The 19399-nt window shown below is 40.4% G+C and overlaps 1 protein-coding gene across 1 annotated transcript in view; it reads left to right on the top strand.

Annotated features, from left to right (window-relative positions):
• Positions 1-8191: 8191 nt before the first annotated feature.
• The window catches only part of plppr4a (phospholipid phosphatase related 4a), a 49551-nt gene continuing 38343 nt past the window's right edge, over positions 8192-19399 (top strand). Inside the window, exon 1 of the mRNA XM_069715894.1 lies at positions 8192-8683. Coding sequence (XP_069571995.1) covers positions 8600-8683 — 84 coding nt within the window. The 5' untranslated portion in view covers positions 8192-8599. The remainder of the gene's footprint in view (positions 8684-19399) is intronic.

Genomic DNA, 19399 nt, shown 5'->3' with positions numbered 1-19399 from the left:
ATTAACTGACGATGTCATTTAAAAACATTCAGAGTTGTTCTGAGGTTCAGCTCTACAATCATACACACTTTTGTAACCATTTGGGCAGCCGGCAGGTAGCCATCTTTGTTCTGCTTCAGATACACATACACCTTTCTGTTGGAATTTTGTATATTCATTTAAGGGATTTGGATAATATAATAATATGATATAGTACCGCTTATACCTCTTGGAGCATTATTTACAAATACAATGTACTAATAACAAATGCGACAAAACTGAAATAAATATTTATTTTGTCAATTCAAAAGATAGTTACAGCTCTTCATGTTTTTTTGTTTTGTTTTTTTGAGTTTCATTTATTCACTACAGTACACAGTATACAGTAGTGTATTCAAGCCACCATTATAAAAGATACATGCTCAGTATGTCATTAACAATAATGATTTTCTGTAGTAAAAATATATATATTTATTGTTTTAATGAGACATTATATTACAATTAAAAGTTTTGATAAGAAAACACAGTTTCCCTGCAAGCTTTATTATTATGGCATTATTATAAAGCACTATATCACTGGCTGGCCCAAGTTAGTGCCACTTATGAATTAACATTCACTCCAGCCACAGAACTAACCATTGGTTAGTTTATTGTTGTTCTGAAAGTATCAACTGGATGTGAAAATATTCTGTCCACAGAATAATAAAAAAAGAAAGAAGATTTTTGACCTGTTTCCCACGTTAGAGCATCTTTGTTTTGTTTTGGATGCTGCTACGTTGAGATTTATTCGTTTATTTAAATATATTTACTGCGGGTGTCTTTTGGGCCATTAGTTAAAAATGTAGGTGTATAGAAGGCAAATTTAATTATAAATTAAATGTATAATGCAGTACAGTAAATAAATTAAGTCTATAAATAAGAAATTAATAAAATTGCTTGAGGTGTAAATGTATTGTTTCCTAATGATAGAGCAATATATTAGTTGGAAACAACTTTACTTTCCATTGCAGATGACACTCAGCCATGTTCACCTATGAAGCTGGATTTAAAAAAATTGTTTTTATCAATCTTCATGCATATCTCAAAGACATAAATGCCAAGATTAGCTGTAATTCTCTACTTCAATTCAGACAGAATTGAAGTTACTGTTTGTGGCTCAGGTGAACAACAGTTCCCAGCACCTGAACACCTAAACTTTGAATGGAAATTATTGACATTTATTTTGTGTGTTCAGATAAAAGCCTTGTGTGGACAAAGTCATGGAACTATGAGACAATCACGTTAAACCATTCGACCAGAAGAGGGTTGAAATTTGGCTCAAAACCTTCCTTTACGATAAAAGTTTTAGGGAAGGTTTGCTGAGGTTACACTGAGTCATCCTGTAGTTATGCTTGGTTATGCTGTGAGAGGCCTTGACAGAGTTAGGAAAGGAAAGGAAGAGAGAGAGAGAGAGAGAGAGAGAGAGAGAGAGAGAGAGAGAGAGAGAGAGAGAGAGATCATTATCCCCCATTGGACTGACATGGTTTTGCTGGCCCAGAATTTATAAGTGACAACAGAGCAGAGAATAGTCAAGGAGGAACCCAGTGGAAGCAGATCAGAATACAGTGACAAGTACAACATCTGTGCCATGAAGACATTATGAAGATCAGGTCACAGGTCCGTCCTTTTATCTCTGGCTTTATTTACTTGTTGTAGTAACCATTGCTGTCTAAGCTGCTGGAGACCAACACAGTAGAAAACTCACACACACCAAAAGATTCCCATAACCTTTTAGAGACTGTTTACCCTTTTTTTCATTTTCTTTGTTGCAACACTGCATCTGTTACATGTGTCAGTGCAAAGAAAAGGCACAACAATTGAGTGCCAAACTGTGAAAGGTGAATAAGTGGCAAAGATTGTGGTCAAATGATAGTCAACTGTTTAAAAGCTAATGTACAATTAGCTTATCGTCGTATAGACCCCGTTTCCAAAAAAAAGTTGTCACGCTGTGCAAAATGTTAATAAAAACAGAATGCAATGATTTGCAAGTCATGTAAACATATATTTAATTCAAAATAGACCAAAGACAACATATCAAATATTGAAATTGAGAAACTCAATATGTGCTCATTTTGAATTTGATGGTAGCAACACATTTAAAAAAAAGTTGGAACGGGGGTATGTTTACTACTGTTTTGCATCACTTCTTTTCACATTTTTCAAATGTTTGGGAGATGCTGGAGTTTTTAAAGGGAAATGTTGTCCCTTTCTGGCTTATCTAGGATTTCAGCTTCTCAACAGTTCATTCAATAGTATTTTTTTTATTTCATGATGTGTCAGACAAATGTTTTCAATGGGTGACAGGTCCGGACTGCAGGCGGTCAGTTTATCACCTGGACTCTTCTACTACGGAGCCATGCTGTAGTCATACGGGCAGAATACAGTTTGGCATTATTTTGCTGAAATAAACAAGACCTTCCCTGAAAGAGACGTTGTCTGGATGGCAGCATATGTTGCTCCAAAACCTCATTCAGCATTAATGCTTCCTTCCAGATGTACAAGCTACCCATGCCATGTGCACTAATGCATCCCTGTACCATCCCAGATACTGGCTTTTGAACTGAGCGCTGATAACAAGCAGGGTGGTCCCTCACCTCTTTGACCTGGAGGATGCAGCCTCCTTGATTACCAAAAATAATCTCAAATTTTGATCCATCAGACCACCGGACAGTTTCCCACTTCACCTCAGTCCATCTTAAATGATCTTGAGTCCAGAGAAGGCGGCGGTGTTTCTGGATCATGTTTCTGGTTCCGGGATCTGGTTTCTTCTTTGGAGAGTTTTAACCTGCATTTGTGGACGCAGCAATGAACTGTGTTCACAGACGATGGTTTTCAGAAGTGTTCCTGAGCCCATGCAGTGATTTCCACTCCAGAATAGTGTCTGTTCTTAATGCAGTGCGGCCTGAAGCTCACCACCATCCAATATTGGTTTTCAGCCTTGTCCTTTGTGACAGGGATTTCTCTGGTTTCTCTTAATCTTTTAATGATTTTGTGAACTGTAGATGATAAAATCCTCAAATTCTTTAAAATTGTATGTCATTGTCATGACATTATTCTTAAATTGTTGCAATATTTTCCCACCCAGTCTTTCACAGAGTGGTGAACCTCTTCCCATCTTCACTGCTGAGAGACTCTGCTTCTCTGGGATGCTCTTTTTATACCCAATAATCTTACTGATATGTTGCCGATTATCCACCTCCAGGTGTTTTTCTTTCGTGTTAGAATTTTTTTTTGTCTTTTGTTGACCCTGTCCCAACTGTTTTGGGATGTGTTGCTGGCATCAAATTCAAAATGAGCATATATTTTTCATAAAACACCAAGATTTCTCCATTTCAACATTTGATATGTTGTCTTTGTCTATTTGCAATTAAATATGGGTTTATGTGATTTGCTAATCATCTCACTCTGTTTTAATTTACATTTTACACAGCGTCCTGACTTCTTTGGAAACAGGGTTGTAGAAGGAACATGGAAAAGAATGGAAGGAGTTTTTCTCCTCATAATGTTTCGCTTATCAAGGGGGATATTGTAGTTATTTCAAACACCACCACCCACACACAACCCCAAGCATAATTCATTAAATACAGCTGATACACAGAATATTCTGAACTGCATCGATGTTAATAAGCAGACCGTTTACTTTTATAGTGTGATCAGGTCCCAGTGGATGCACAAAGTCTCTATCAGAGACTTTGAAAAAGAAAATAAGTTGTAGACTTTATCTTTAGCTGCCTGTGCCTCCTGTTCAGTTTATTGATAATTTGTTTGACAAAAATGTTTTTTTGATGGTTGATAGTTATCAACCATCTGATAACTACTCACACAGTTTGTCTCAAATTGTTGAGACAAACTGTACTAGTAGTTATCAGTTACAGGGAGTAATTATATATCTTAAACAGCTTAAAGAGTTTTACCTCAGAGCTTCTGGTTAGTGTGGAGAAGGTTGAATTTTTAAAAGAGTAAATTGTACCTTTTGAGGAACTGTGGTTAAATATGCCATATTCTTTGCTCTGAGGGTGCAGCAGTGGTACTGAGTCAGATAAACTACAGCGTGTGTTCTGTTTCTTACTCAAGTGTTTTTAAATACTGAATTTCTAAATCTAAATCTAATCATTTATTATGGAGCCCAATTTGGTGAGACGAAGACAACAAAAATGACCTAGCAAGATCAGAATCAGATTTGACAAGAAATGTTATTGCATGATGGACGAGCATAATTACTGATTTACAATAAAGTCGGGATGCAAAGACTCTGCAGGGTGCCTAGCTTCCTGCTGGTGTAAAGCCTGTCACTTACTTGCCAGAAGGGATTTATTAATATTTGATGAATCCCCACTCCCTCACCCCATACACATTGATTTGTCAATTATGTATCAAAAGTATTGGAGGTAATTGCAACAACGTGCCTCCTGTTACTGTTATGTGCCGTAAAGGCATCTCTACTTCATTTGGTTAAATAATCTCTTACAAGTGCACAACACAGAGACACTAATTGTAACATTTACAAGTATGTTAAAAAATTTCACCATATATGTGTAGCTTTGTAGTCCCTGAGATGAATTGTGTTAAGATTTGCCGTTATATAAATAACCTTGAATTGAATTGTATTTATCAGTTACAGTGGGTAGTAAATATGAGATAATTTCCCCTCTGAGCTTCTAATTACTGTGAAAAAGCTCTCAAGTCAGAATTTTTTTTTTTTTAAGAAAATTGTGCATTTCGGGGAACTTCTTTCACTGGCAGATGGATTCATATTCTCTGCTCTTGTGAGTATTTGGGGGAGAAGTGGGAATGAGTCGTTATAAACCTGTTATCACTGCACATGTCAGGGAGTGCGACAACGTTCAATGGTAAGTAGAGGACAACAAAAATAAGAGTACATTATCAGTATCAAATTTGTCAGCAAATTGTGGTTATTTAATGATCCTGCATGAGCATCGTTACAGTTACTACTGTACAGCATTTTTAATGTATCTTGTATGTCCCACTAAGCTATGACAGCGAGCCAGCCTGAACAACAACAAGCCTCAGCATTTAAGCAGCAAAACAGAATTCAGACATCATGTTTTACTATTGTAACATGTCACTATGCTTCAATAACCAGAAAATCAGATTTATCAATCTTTTTTTAATTAAAAAATAAATCTATCTTCATCGATAGGACCTTCTAGGTTAAAATTAAAAGACTATACTGTTAAATAAATCAGCTTTTGGAAATAAGCCTTCTTTTGGTAAATTGATAATTAAATTTAATTAAAAATGGAAAAGACACTTTCATTCTTTGATTTGGGGGCAACTAAATATTTGGTTCAACTACCCTGAACTGTCAGCTTTTCCTGATGTGCAACAGGTTTTTATTCAGTCTCCTAATGACACACTGACAAGGTAAGGGTTACTGATGGCGCTGATCGTTAGTCTGTCACAACTGACAGCATATTGCACGCTGCGTCCGGAGGCCATACCTTGGCACCGTGCGCTATGCCCGCTGTCACGAGGGCTGTGTGGCCCACATATTATCACGAAGAAGGGGGCGTTCCCGCTCACTCATGCGCGCTGTCCGTGCGGAAAATAGGTTTTTAGCACATCTCTGACGTCACTCCCAGCTCCCAGTCGTTGGCTTTCCTCCGAAGACTGCGTTGATGATGAATAACTTTGTAGTGGAAATCCCGAACTTAAATTCGGAATGGAAAAACGTTGGGGATGAAAAGAGCAGTCAACACAAGAAAAGTGAATTGAGTTTGAAAAAAAAAGAAGGTATATATCATAAGATATATTCATATATCCATATAGGCTGGCACTTTTTAGAACAACGTTACATTGTGCTTTATGGTTGAAACAAGATCACAACATTTTAGGGCTGCAATTAGGCAAACAAACTTAGAAAATTACAAATAATAGGCTAAAACACTGGATATTCAACTAACACCTCCTCAACCTCTGCAAAACAATACTTTCTGAGTGTTATAGAATTCAAAATCATCTCAAATAAAAATTTGTTATAGCATGATCTCAAGGTATTTAACATTGTATGGTTGTCCCTTACAATGATAGAGAGAGACATGAGGAGCTAGCAATTGATACAACAGTGGGAAAGAAAAACTCCCTTTTAACAGGAAGAACCTCCATCTGACTGGACTGATTGGGTTGAGGGGACAGTGGAGAGAAAAAAAATGAACAGCAAAGATAGACACACAATAAACACTATGCAGGTTGGTGGGTCCAATAACTGCAGATCAGAAACATGGTGCTCAAGAGCCAAAAACACCTGCAGAAAAAGCTCAAACTATGGCACAGAGAAAACACAAAGTTAATGACAGACCATAGTAGCATATGAAAATACATAGAGAGTGAAAGAGTAGAGGAAAGGAGCTCAGTGCATCATGGGAGGTTCAACATCCTAGACCTATGAGGGATGGTTCAGGGTTACCAGAGGTAGTCCTAATATGGTAAATGGTCTGTACTTGTATAGCGCTTTATCACCTTTCAGTCTCAAAGCGCTTTAACATGGTTTTCCATTCACCCATTCACACACTAATGAGACAGATCAACATGCAAGGTGCTGCACATTCACACACTGATGGTTCACCATCAGGAGCAACTTAGGGTTCAGTGTCTTGCTCAAGGACACTTAGGCATGTGGGCAGGAGGAGCTGGGGATCAAACCACCAACCTTCTGATTAGTGTACAACCCACTCTACTGACTGAGCCACAGCCTACCTATTTAAGCTTTATCACACGACAATTTTTGTTTTGTTTTTGTTCGGGGATTTAAAACACAAGCTTTCATTTAATTTATCTGGTGTCATTTTGTGATACAGCTCTGGACGAGCCCTTTCACGTTTCACTTTACAGCAGCAAAACCCAGTGTGCTGGAACTATTAAATAATGCGACCTGAACCTAATACTTAACGGTCCAAATGGTTTACTCTGTGAATTACAAACTCACTGAACACAGTTCAGTGATTTATAAACGAGAAATATGTCATTCATTTAAATACATTAAAATAAGGCTTCAGTGAGCAAAGATGTCTCCTTGTGTTAAATGACTGTTGCTTCGACTACCATTTCTGTACGTGTTCATGACGCCCCTTATTTAGATATTTATTTTTTGTAAGTGTTCATTTGCATATAGAACAGGGAAGTGAGATCCAGTCACAAGTGGTCACTTGAGACACATTTCGGTCGCCATTATGGCTACATAGAGGAAATGGAGGGACTATCAACCTATTTTATACCTGCGGCATCTGAGCAAACTGCACCTATTGCAAGTCGGAGAGGTCCACACAAAAGTATTTAGTTTCCACCGAGTACCACTGCTGTTGGATAGAAGCCATCAGTATGTTTATTATGTGCAGAAATAGAGGGCACGACAACACATCTCAGTAAACTAACGAAATAAAGCCTGCAGATGTTTGCAGGTGATGCATTTAAATGTTAGGGGTATTTTTGCAAAACTGCAGTGTGCAATTTGAGACAAAAAAAATGTCAATATCTAAATACTACACAAGTGTACTAACATATGAGTGTACTACATGTATGCAACTGTGTGATTTGAGACACGGCCATAGTGTATGACGTGGTATAAAATCTGATGGTGTGACTTCCTCCCAAAACAATGGGGGTATCGCAATTTGGTTGGTGCTGCCCCCCGAAAATGGGGAAAAAAACGTGATTAGATTTTTCCAAAAATACAAGTTTCATTGGATAATCAAGAGACTTCACATCGGTTCTCATTTAAAAACTGGGGTTTGTAGGTTTGTCGATCTTAAAAAGTCACTACCCAAAACAGAAACTACAGTATATCTCCGTGGCTGCAGTCGGTGCAGTGAGACCTCTTCATTTCCCCAATTCGCTGCCGAGAACCTGCTGATTTATGTGAAGTTGGCAAACATTAGCCTAAAAGACCAGATGTAGGCTAGTTAGCATATTTGCAATACAGATAATTATACATTAAAAGAGAAACATCTACCTTAACAATTGCTATAAAAATGACTGCACGTTTTATTTTCTTCTTTTAAAAAACCGAAATGTTTCCCAAGAAATGACTGATTGAATGGGAACCAAAAGTGCCCTGAAATACTAAAGATTAGTTTATTTTGAAAGTCCGTACAGGAAATGTTTTGGGTCATTTTGGAAAACGTAACCTGCAGCAGCAGACCGTAGCTGAGCGGAGCAGAGGCGGAGGAGAGTGAGTGAGTGCTGAGGTACCGGGGGATGGGGAGTGTGACCTGGAGGCTCCTCTCCTTTGGACACCGTATTACATTTGGAGGATGATTTTTTAACTCCGATGTTTAATGTCAGCACACCGGGCGAACAGCTGTGGAGGAGTCCGTGTCTGGTGTCCTACGCTGGCACACAATTTTGCAGCCCCAAGACCGCATTTTAGGGGAAACATTGGACGTATGACATTAACAGGCACCCACACTTCCAGCTCACCTTGCCGGGCGCTGAAGGTCCACCGTTAGGGGCTTTCGGGGGCAGCAGGAAGAACGGACTCGCCCTAAATTTTTTCAAAATTACGACGGGGATCAAGTACAGCTCCCTGTCTCCCGGCGACGGGAGCGACCACCGGCTGCTCGTGATGTCTCGTGCCAAAGAACGGCTGAAAGGCGGGAAGGAGACCAAGGACAGCGTCACTCTGTTACCATGCTTTTATTTTGTAGAGGTGAATATCTATATCTATCTATCTATCTATCTATCTATCTATCTATCTATCTATCTATCTATCTATCTATCTATCTATCTATCTATCTATCTATCTATCTATCTATCTATCTATCTATCTATCTATCTATCTATCTATCTATCTATCCATCTATCTATCTATCTATCTATCCATCCATCCATCCATCCATCCATCCATCCATCCATCCATCCATCTGAGTGTGAAGTAGGATTATTGTGCAGATGTGTTGCTATTTGATTAGATTGACTAGTCAGCTGGTTGACTGCTTGGTTTATTGGGTGACTTGTTTAAAATGTCTTTACAGCTGGTGAATTAATGCTCTCAGTCAGGATGTCGGCCTATCTGTTGTTGGATTGGCCTGGTTTTTAACTGGGGGCAGTACAGAGGGGGTGGAGGGTGCTGTTGATGGATGTCAGTCAGGCATTTGGTAGCTTCTTCCTCAGACCATTTAGTTGTAAACTCCTCATGACCTGCAGTCTCGGGGAATCAAGCATACCCTCACTTAGTAGCCACAGTCAGGGAACGCTAATGATGCAAATACATATGAAGTTCATTCTGGATATTTTAAACGCACTGAATATACTGTGTGCGCTGACATGCTGCAGAACGAGGTGTCAAATAGGTGGCATGCAGTGATAATGACAATTTGTATTCAGCTAATCGCTTTTGACCCTGGTTTTTTTTTTTTTTTTGCAGGCAGTTAATCTGCAGTCGCTACGGGATATTATGACTCCCCCCATTTGTGGGGGCAGATTACAAAGATTTGTAAGCGTAAATTTTATATACCAGAATATCATTCATGTCGTATGCAGCAGTCAAAACACTTTGACAGAAAACAGTGAAGAGAGTCCCAATTCCATGCTGCAGTTTCATACTTTAGACTCAGTATCCATTTAATCATTAGTATTAAATCGTCAGCGGCAACAGGTCACTGTTTCACCCGTACCTGACGGATCATTGTGTTCCACTGACTCTATCACAGTAATTGTTTTTCTCCTCTGGACTAAAGCCGACAGTCATGCTGCATTTAGTTCCTACGCCCACAGACTGTGAAACAGCCTCTCTGCAGGCGGACGACGTTCACTTCTTCTAAAGATTTAAATTATTATCTCTATTATTAATAATAATTGTAATATTAGGAGCTGTAGTAGCAGTAATAGTAGTAGTGGTGGCCCATTAGGGTTTTCATTCTTTAGATATATCCTAAATTTGTAGTACTGTGAGAGTGGAACACAGCAACAGTGAAATAACCTCCATTACTGTGTACTCACTGAAAGGCCAGTGTGAATAAAATAACATTTGTTCGTCTTGGTGGGATTGTGCATTGTTTCCTCAATTAATGTCTCGCCGTCAACTTAATCTTTATGTAATTGTCACGGACAGAAAATTTCCCCTTTTTAATTCTTAACTTAGAATTCATAACTTCTGAATTCATAGCTGAGCAGCACCACATTAAAAAAAAAAAAATTTTTCTGTAAATTAAACAGTAAACAGAATAATTGAAAATGTTGTGCGGTCTTGAGTCTTGCTAATGCTCAGACATGCACAATCAAGTGTGGAGTTTTGAGTTGAAGCAGGTTAATAGAGTTTTGCTTTGACCAATTATGAGTTTACAAAAAAATGACAATCCCTTCACATATTTATGAATAACTGAAATGCTAGACAACCTACATTTATGGGCTTCATACTAACAATTTCCATTGGTTACACTGGTGTCTTAGTATTTCATTTAGGTCGACTAGCACAAAAATAAGCGCACCCGAAAAAGAGTTCTGCTCCTGTTGCGTGTGAATGTTAAGCAGCACAGTGACGAGCATGAAGCAGGAGGAAGCTATATTCTTGATGACTCAGGAAATCAGCAACGGAATGCATTGAAGTATTTCAGAAAAATCGATGCACATTGAAGCAATGAGCTGGGAGAGGTGTTTTGAATGATGGAACTTCACTATCCAAAATCGGAAAAAAGGTGCATCAGGTCAGCTGCACGACCAGGTGGGCTTTCTTTGACATTGGCATGGTTGCGCACTGTGAATTCATCCCACAGGGTCGGACTGTCAACACCGAGTTCTACTGAGGCCTCTCAGGAAAAACGTGGTGCAAAGCATAGACATATATATATATAGACTTCCACACGTTGCTACGATGCGTCATATTGGTCCGGGCAAGACTGGGCTGTCATCACATACAAGTGAACGGGGGGAGCTGGAATCTTCCGGGTAAAAAAAACATTATAACGTTTCCAATTCCCAACCGCTTTCAATTAGTTGTATTTATATTATAATGTTTATTATCAAAATAAAGTTTTCCCTCCAGTTGCTTAGAATCTTGAGTTCTACTATAATCTCAAGTAGACACTCCAGAGAGGAGTGTGTATTAACACCAGGCTCACATGGAGTGATTTACTTTCAGTATATGGGGGAAAACAGTAATCGTCAAAAGGATTGTAAAAACACAGATTTGGAGAATTGCGATAAGTCGGTCTGACGTCACGTGGCGTGACAATGTTTGTGATGAAAGGAAAGTGAAACACTTGCTCAACACAAAAACAATTTATTTTATGGTTAATTTAGGTCGTACTAATTAGAGCAGGGTGTTGTGCTGGTAAACAATACTAATTACTATATTGACGGACAACGTAAAGTGTTAACAGCCCTCCCACACAGCCGTTACTCTGCTGGCTGTTTTAAACGTTATCTGCTGAAAACAACGTGTAGAAATGTAGTGTACAAACGATAATGACTGTTTTGTTCCTGTACTGGTCTGAATGGGTGATGACGAGGTTGTTTGTCCCTCTTCTGTATTCAGACAGCAAATAGAGCAGATTTTCTAACGCTATTTACGTCTGACTCTTGCGGTCAATTAGTTTGCTATAAACGTAATGTTATCAAGGCCGAATACAGCCACAAACACTTGTTCTGTCGTGCCTGTTAAAAGTTATACCCCGAGATCTAGTTTAAATAGTGATTTGATCAATCCCAAGCAGCACACGACTCCAGCATCTTTCACTTCAGTTGTGTCAACTGAGAGATTCGGCAAGTTGTCCGGACCAATATGGCGGCCACGTTGGCATACGATCCTATTTAGATAGGATTAACATCCTGTTTGTTGAAAATCATGAACCATTTGTGTCATTTCTGCTTGCTTATTGGCATGATAGTCACAGCTTGGACATCAGGGTGAGATTCACTCAGAATATTGTTTTTATCATCTTTTTGGGGACAAAATGATTGACATGAGGATTCAGTCGACTCGTTCTTTGAGCACTGTTCCTTTAAAAAAAAATATTTCCATCAGATCCTCTACAACTTCAGCTTCCAGAGTCAACTTTTTATTTTTATTTTTTAGTTCCTTCTCCTTGGCCTCGGATAAATGTTTCTATTTTAATGCAGCCATGCCCTCCATAAGTATTGCATGATCAGCTTTTGATTTTACAGTTTTTCAAAATTGCTAAGGCACATTTCTGGAAAACTTCCACCCTTTTCTCAAAACTGTTGGAGCCTGTAGGAGAGTCTCCCTGCCATGAACAGAAAAACTCTTCTGTTGGGTTGAAGAAAGGGGAGTACGATGAAAGGCAAGCGTTAATGAATTGCCGGTTGATGTTGAACCACTCAGCGAGGTGAAAACTGACATTGTCCCAAACTATAACATAGACAGAATGCTCTGCCTGCTTCTGCTGCTCCTGCCCAAGCAAGACATCTCAAAAACCACCAAGAAATGTCATTAGATGATGGGTGTTATTATAGCCCCAACGTGGCATGTTGGTGGAGAACTCCACAACTACATATGGCAGCACTTACTGTGACATTGCCACCATGTTGGCCATGGACTTCAACAATGGCCCATTGGAAAATGATGTTCTGGTCTCTCAGATTGAACCCAGCTTCATCCACAAAAATGTATTCATGAGGTCTTTCCATGGAATCCAATTTAAACATTCTTGAAAAGCAGAAATAAATATAGTTTTATAAGAGCACTCCCAATTTACATATATTACAGTGCCATTCAGCATACAGTAACAATAGTATGTAGTATTCAGTAGTACTGAACTGTAAACAATCAGCACTTAATGTACACTTACATTCACATACTGCTGCTTGACCCTCTTTGAGCTGTGGTCAAAAGGTATTCTGTACACCTGCTTCATGCGCACTCTGTTGTGTTAAGGGACGCGGTCAATGGTGGAAAGGCTGACAGTGTTGATTCCTTCAAAATTTGCATCGTCTTCAATGACTCTGCTGTATTTCTCTCAGTCGGTATGACTGCGGTATTGTTTTGACGAACCATATCAACTATCAGTGTCTCTTACTGTTGAGAGAACATCGATGTCCTTCCACCCCCACGTGGCAAACTTGCAATGCCACAAAAAGTCAATGTGCAATTACAAAAATATTGATGAAATAGAGTACTACTGTAATTGCAAAGTGAAAAATGTGTTTTACTGAGTGAGAATTGTGTGTAACTATGTGAAGATTGTTTATGGTTTTGTTAAAAGAGTGTGTGATTTAACAAAGGGGTTCAGGCTACTGAGTATTTGGTTCAGAGAATGGGGTTTAGTGTTTTAGCAATTCAGAAAAACTGTATTCTTGCAAATGAACTGGATAATACTCCGGATAACTGGTATGGTCTTGAGTGAGATGCTAGTATCCGCGGTCCTCAGGATTAATCTCATCAGAAGTTTCACTTTGGTTGTAAGATTGTTCCATATCATTGTCGTTTGACTGCACCCATGAGTGGCCATCGTCAGACAACCAACTCCAGTGAATTTGAAAAACGTGGTCCTTTTTGCATGACACTATTTATTTTGCCTTTTACCTTCGCCCGTATTTCGTGGCTTGTTTGCATTTCAAAACCTCTTTTCTTGGCACTTTATTTGCAAAAAAGGCAAATTCTCTTTTAATAAATGTGATACATCGTTTAAAAGAGGGCAGTGATGGAATGTCACTCCTGGTTTTTGAAGGCATTTCAGACATTGTCTTCTTTGTCTCAAACCCTTTTACGTCTCATTTAATTTGCACATTCTTTATTTGAAGTACCCAGAAAAATTCAGGGAAAGACATCAGTGTTGCAGATACATCATTTGTTTCATAGGCCTTCCTCCCCATTTTGGAGATAATTTTATCTGAAATTCAGGTGCAGGACCAAACCTCAAACACTCCCCTTCTGGACACGCGTCTATAAATCTCGTTCTCTGTTCAGACCTAGAGAACGACACATTTGTTGCTCATCTTGCCTTTGGAATTGGCTCCATAATGAATCTCTGCTTCAAACCATCCGATGATTTCCTCTTCGCCTCAGCACATGGTCTTCCTACCATCTAGCAAACCCAAAAATGCTGCGTTCCATGAGGACCATGTTAAGGACAGACCTGGCCAATCGCCATCAGGAGCATTCCAGCAAAAAACTCCACCGTCCAACATCCGAGATCCCACTCATGGAAAATCATCCACCTGTAGAAGCCACCGGTTCAAAAGTGAGTCCCTTCCTTCCTCCTCCTCCCACTTAAGCGAGCATCTAAAGACAAGGGAGTCTCCGGGAACAGCTGTCCCCACAAAAAAAAATATATATTTTTAGTTATTTCTACTTCTTGCAACTTCTCAAAACTGTCCAACTGTCCTTTGCTCTATCCCCTAATTTCAGAGGTCCTGGGATCTTATTTCCGTTTGATCAACGATGGCGCTTATTTCAGGGATCAGATTCTGATTCTTCTTTCTCCCCATTTCATTAAACATTGTGACAACGTACCTGTCAGTGGCATCTTTAACAAAGGAGAAAAAACTCCCTCGCTATCATTTCCTTAATGCGCCGGCTCACTTGGATGTCAGTCACTCACTTTTTCATACCTAAGCTGAAGGTGACGTGCATCTCTTCTGCGTCTGCCTCCAATCTTTTCTCTTGCACCATCATCACCCTTTGCTCAAATGGCTTACTTACCCAGGAACCAGCGTTTTTGTTGTGTTCAGTTACTGATTGTTCTGTTCTGCATTAAACCAAAAGGTGGCGCTGTGAGTTAGAGCAGCATAGTTGGAGGAGGAAGAGACTTGTTACGCTGCACCTGTATGCCATGATGAGGCCGGTGCTTGAGCTATGACATTAAAAATTGGTGACAATCCTACCTGAAGCTGCTTCTTTATACGACTGAACATTACGAACTGGCGATGAGACAAATTTACGACTGCTTTTGAGTGAAAATGGCCGTGAATGCCATTCCTGGACCTTTCTGTGCCGTGCCCAGGAGAGCCGGTGATTCTGTTCAAGACATAGGTGAGGATGTTTCATAATTACCTCCTCGTTATCAGTTCATGTGGAAATGCATGGTCAGAGGCAGGGACAAGAACACTATTACTCCACTGTTTGGAGTTTGTAGGAATCCATATTGCATTAGGAAAAAAGGACTGATCGAGCAGGGATGCGTATTGGACAATGGTCTGCACGCCTCCTTTGTTTCATTTATGTTGTGCACCGCGCTGGATCTCTGAACCACACAGCCAACTGCCTCCTCACGTTTACCTCTGCCTGCTGCCTCTCCCCTCACTGCGGATACTGAACCTGAACTTGTGGCTTTGCTGTCAGCAGCCACTGTCTCAGTGACAATTTGGTGTTCAGAGGGTCACGTTTGGTTGGACCTGAGTCTTTACGTTGCACACTCACTGATTTAGCACATGAAGGACATCAGGGCCTAGTGTGAACATAGCAGCGTCTGCGGGAACTGTATTGGGTCCATGGTATTGATGCACTGGTGCACTCTCAGGTAGCTGCATGTTCTTTGTTTCAAAGCTCAGACAAGTCAGCTAAAGTTTTTGAGGCACCACTGTAACCTGTCCTTCTATGTAAGGCCCCCTGGATCAAATTACGCTTGAACATTGTTGGACCTTTTGAAACTGCAATTTGGGACTTCAACTACTCTACTACTACACAAAGTGGCTTGAAGTTGCTTTCACATCATCTGTTACCATGGAAACAGTCCTTGATTTCCTCAGCAGCATTTTCGCATGCTACGGAAACCTGGAGTCTTTGGTCGCTGATTTTGGACCACAATTTTCTGCTGCTGTATTGTCCTCACTTCTCCAGGGAAGAGTGATCACTCACATCTGCTCCTCTGTGTACCATCCATCCTCCAATGGTGCAACCGATAGGTTACACAGAGTTCTCAAGGGTTGCGTTCAGGCTGCAATCCTCCAAAACAAACCACGGAAATGTGCAACGACTGCTTTTCTTCAGGTATACCTTCTAAACCACACGCTATGCATCTCCATTGGAACTGATGCACGGCAACAAGATGAGAACTAAGCTTGACTTTCTCTCTTCTGGCTCCAACAGCACAGGATAATGAGATGCATGGCAGGGTGTCCCTTTGCCATCATAATTGCTTACATAAAAAAGTACTGTGACCTCAGATGGTGAGCGTGCGCTCCATTCCATTCAGAGAAGGGGACAGAGTAAGGGTGCGAAACCCAGTGCATGTGTTAAAGCAGCATCCGAAATTCTCTGCAGCCATCGGGATCAAAACGCAAGTGTGTCCTAGCCCAAAACGTCCTTGATGATGGGAAAACATGTTATGCTTCCCACTTGGCTTCAGTACCCAGTGTATCTCTTAAATTGTCAGCTCAGTCATGGACTGGTACTGAAGGAACAAGTGAGCCTGGAAATGTTCTTCGGACTTCATCCCATCCTGTTAGAGCACACAAGCCACCATACTGGCTTAAAGACTTCATCAGACTTAACACAGCTGTTCATACTGTTCCTTGTGGTAAATGAAACACACCGAATACTGTACGTGATTTATTCTGTTGGAAACGATAGTAAGTTATTGCGAAAAATGTTGCACAGATATAGTATAGAAATGCAGAGCACATTTTTGTTAAACCTGTTACGCTGTTATCTGCCTCAGATGACAGAAAGAAAACATTTACTTTTTCATGATATGGTGCTGCTCAATGGAGAGCAATCCTTCAGGAGGGGATATTTTGTTTCAGTTACTAATTGTTCTTTCCTGCATTATGCCACAGGGTGGCGCTGTGAGTTAGAGCAGCATAGGTGGAAGAGGAAGTAACGTAGGTGTTGTTATGCTTTACCTGTACACCATGATGAAGCCTGCGCTTGAGCGCTGGTATTAAAAATCAGTGACAATCCTCCTTGATGCTGCTTCAGTACATAACTAAACATTACAGTTTTTATTGTATTCACTTCTTTGTTAATCAATTTGTTCCAAGTTGCCACCTCTGCTTATCCGACCTTCACCTCATTTCCAAGTATTGCCTGACCTCACTCAAACAAGCAAAACATACCAAATTGGCGCCCCGATTCCCATATTCAATTAAAAAAATATTGTTGCCATTGTAACATGATACAGAGCGCAAGGTTACATATAGTTTCAGGTTAGGCTCTTTTTTGCATTTCCACGATATCTTGAAGCTTGGTGAGAAAACAGAAATGCACATTAATATTTGTTGCATTGAGTGATGGGGCAGAATATTTCCTTGCTTAAGGCTAAAAAAACGTTGGGGATTGATCACAGGATCTGTTTTGTCTCTTTCTTTCCCCAGCAAAGCTGCTCTTTCCACAGTTTCTATCTCACACACTGGCACATCATCCTACATACTAACTGGCTGCTAGGCAACATGGCTCTCTGAATGGAGTGTATTTTTATATCTGTGTGTTCAGGGCTACAGACATTAACAGGAGGAAAACATCCTTAGCAGCCTTCCTTCCTCTGTGCACAGTAGCCTTGAAGGCTTTGGTTGATACATCTTAAAAAATTATCATCGTTTATGATCAGCTATGTATGATATAGTGCAAGTACATGATGTAACAATAATGGCTGCGTATACATCTATGCACACTTTTCTATCTTGCAGCTTCAGCAGTTGTGTGTAGTTTAGGTCAGTAAATGAGGACAATAGGCTAATATCTATGCAGCACAGTGTTTTTACATGCTGTCAAGAAAGTATCTGGTGGGGGAAGTTCATTGTTGAGATTGCTACATGATCACTGTGAGCCCCCATAGCCGTAGCCTGACTGCACAACTGATCTGTCAATCAAACAGACACGCCTCCAAAGACACATCTTTTTGAAGTTTATTTTCTCATGAATGAGGGATTATTTTCAGATGGACCTCCAGAAAACTAACAAGAAGGAGTGACTTTAGCTAACAACACCAGGGTTGTTACATAGGGTTATCGAGATGAAGTGACCTAAGTGAGGATAAAGGCAGAACACGGATATTTAAGCGTGTGGAAAATTAGCAGGCATACTTACTTACTGGAAAATAATGTTCAGGGCAGATCATCCTGAGATCTTGATAGCAAATCATTTGTTTTTAACATTAACATGTTGCTTCAGGATGTTCCAGATAATTTCTGAGGTATACTTATGTTCTAGCACTCAGAATTTTGAGTGCATAAATGTGTTCACACTGACAAGTAAGGAAACAAGCAGTGCACTTTAAGTACTTGGATGATGCACTCAAAACAGTTCAAAAATGTAGATACAACACTGGACACTTTACACACTCAGCGGTGGCCATCTTGCCTCTGTAGTGGAAAGGGATGAACCACATGTGAATTACCACCCCTCGGAGAAGGGAAGGCAGAAGACTGGAGGACAGACTGGTGGCCAACAGCCGGCCACTTGGAGCAGACACAGGAACTTGAGAGGCGTCAGCTAACCTGGACTGAAACAGGCTGGACATACGACTCAAACAGACTGGGCGCTAGAAACAGAAATGGCTGGGGACTGGAACCGAAGACCCAGTCAGAGACCGGAGGCTTACGAACCAGGAGCAGTGGACTCTGCAGGGGAGATGCCAGAGGAGGTAGCGTCAACCTGCCCAGGAACAGGAACTGGAATGGTGGCATTGACCCACTGGGACGCTGGAGGCGACTCTGAAGCAGGAGCAGAGGACTCGGCAGGGGACAGCGGGGGAGACGGTTAGGATGCTGGGCATCTCTCCTGGGAACTGGAAACTGAGAGCAGGCTTGGAGAACGAAAGGAACAGACGCACAGGAGACCTCTGGTGGGATGAGTGAAAGACCCAGAGGACAAACTAAACTTAAAATAGGCACACAGACCAAAACCTTGACAGAAACCAGGAAATAAATTGAGCAGCAACAAAAACATATGCCATAAAAATGATTTGAAAGCTGATAATATTACATGAAAACTCAAAACATCTAAAAAAAACAAAAAAACAACAACACCGTTTATTATTGTATGACCAAAGTAAAATTCTGTACACAATACAATATCTTATATGTATTCTTATGTCCCTCTTCTCAAGCTAAGCAAATAGAGAGTGGGTTGTTGAATCCCTGTCTACCAGACTATTGCTCACAGCTTCTTTTTCTTCCCTGTGATTACAGTCCGGATATGCTGCTTGTATCAGTGTTCGCTCAGCCACTCTGACTGTCGGACCAATCAGTGACCAGTATCAGTGGTTAAGCGGGTTTGTTGCAGCCCTCCTTTACTGCGATAAGACGGCTGGGTAAAAACTGGCAGTGACGAGCGCAGCATTTCAAAATTTAATTTTTAAACTCTTGGTGACCAGAAAAAAAACAGAGCGTTTGACGTTGAGCGCAGAACAAACGCTCAGCGCCTCATCATGGTGGTGGTGTGCTCAGGTAAAAATACTTTTGTAGAGAGTGCAGTGTCGGACAGTTTCAGCGCATGATGTTTGGTTAAAATGAACCCTACTGGATG

Source organism: Brachyistius frenatus, unplaced genomic scaffold (genome assembly GCF_029030835.1).
Source record: "Brachyistius frenatus isolate BFR_SWC_R1_liver_20210118 unplaced genomic scaffold, ASM2903083v1 Contig_149, whole genome shotgun sequence".
Taxonomy (NCBI): domain Eukaryota; kingdom Metazoa; phylum Chordata; class Actinopteri; family Embiotocidae; genus Brachyistius; species Brachyistius frenatus.
The sequence above is the reverse complement of the archived record's forward strand: the minus strand, read 5'-3'. Positions and strand labels throughout refer to the sequence as shown.